This window comes from Penaeus monodon, chromosome 34 (genome assembly GCF_015228065.2).
Source record: "Penaeus monodon isolate SGIC_2016 chromosome 34, NSTDA_Pmon_1, whole genome shotgun sequence".
In the NCBI taxonomy this organism is placed as follows: domain Eukaryota; kingdom Metazoa; phylum Arthropoda; class Malacostraca; order Decapoda; family Penaeidae; genus Penaeus; species Penaeus monodon.
In genome coordinates this window covers 33,244,535-33,246,116 of record NC_051419.1, presented here as the reverse complement: position 1 = coordinate 33,246,116, position 1,582 = coordinate 33,244,535, and the positions used below count along the sequence as shown (strand labels likewise).

The window sequence follows — 1,582 nt, the reverse complement described above, 5'->3', positions numbered from 1 at the left end:
TAGATACTTTTTCTTGCTTAATCTTCTAAAACCAGTACCAGGGCCCTTCTTGTGAAAGTTGTGTCTTGGAAGGTAGGTGAACTGACCTCTATTGTCATTTGTTTAAGTTTCATTACTATCATTATCATTATCATTTATCTTTACACATGTTCCTCCCCCAGGCCTTCAAAAATCTCCTTAGAAATTATATTTTACTTGTTCTAGGACTCTTCATTGACATCAGCATTGTGTAGACATTTCTTTTCTGCCTTTCGATGTTCCCTGGATGACCCAGCCCCCCTAAGGTATGCTGCTACCAGAAGGAGACCTGAAATACTTGGGTTGCTTGCGGCATGAGGGGAGGGGGAGGGGGAGAGTGACGGTGCTATCCAGCAGAGCGGTGCCGACTAGTGTTTTAGACTGACTAGTTGCGCCACAAAGAAAGTGCGCACGCACCTTGGTGGCCTAGTATGGGGTGCCTGCTGCATACCTGTGTACAAGGAGGAGATATTAAGCGCAACTATGCTAGCAATACTGGCAATACATATTCAGGCCTACTTAGCTTGGTGGTTATCTGCTTTATCTTACATTAGAAAATGAGTTTCTATTTGTACAAGTCCTTTTGGTCTCTAGTAATGAAGACGATTGTAAAATTGCTTAACAATAGTAGTGATGATGAATATCCTATTATAATAACCAACAACATTAATGAATGACTATAAAAGGGGACTAATTACCTAACTATACTTACTATTTCAAAAGGAAAATTGGTGAAGGTTAGAATGCTTGCTATAAAAAATATCCAACAAAAATAATATCTACACTCCATTATTTCTTTTAAATCAAGGTGAAGATGTGTTTGACAGGCTGATGATTGTTGACAGGTTGCACTTTGTGATGATGATATGATGACTGACAAGTTTGTGATTATAATTATTTGAAATACAATGATATTATTCATATTGTATTCTGTAGTGATCACCATCTTGTCAAGTGCATCTTTACCTTACTAAATGAGTACAGCAAGATTCGTTTCAATACTTGAATACATATAACATGAGCAGACACAGTGATAAAGCTTTTTCCAAGCAATACCTATATTTTGTAAAGCAAGAGTTTCATCTTGAGGATCTGATTACATCTACTCTTTTTTAGACAAGGATTTAATAAAATATATTGATAAAAGCCACCATTTGTTTAATATCTACTTTTCTGTATCAGATCCATTTGAACTGGATTAAAATCTAAAATAAATTTAAGCAAAATTTGAGTAACCTTTCTTTCTGAAAAGGTCTTCACATTCAATAGATGAAGTTAAAAAAAGGAAAATAAAATCCAAGATTATGATATTCGTATTCACATGAGTAACAATATATTATGAATAGAACCTGATTCTACACTACTGTTAACTTTCTACTGGGATGACTTGTTAGCATATTTTTACCATGCATTAAACAATGTGCAAAATGGTTACAGCTTTCCAGGTTACTTTCCCTCTTTTCAATCAATACTTTAAAGATCCCTGCAAAGTGTTTCCCATATTTCATCTCACCAGAGCATCTCTTGCAGTGATTAATAATCAAATCTGATCACTGATGGCTCT

General features: G+C 35.3%; 1 protein-coding gene across 1 annotated transcript in view; it reads right to left on the bottom strand.

The window, feature by feature from the left end:
* Positions 1-1,582, bottom strand: part of LOC119594753 (synaptogyrin-like) — a gene marked incomplete at its 5' end in the record, with an annotated part of 3,275 nt that overhangs the window by 273 nt on the left and 1,420 nt on the right. The window contains 1 exon segment of the mRNA XM_037943845.1: positions 41-469. Coding sequence (XP_037799773.1) covers positions 387-469 — 83 coding nt within the window.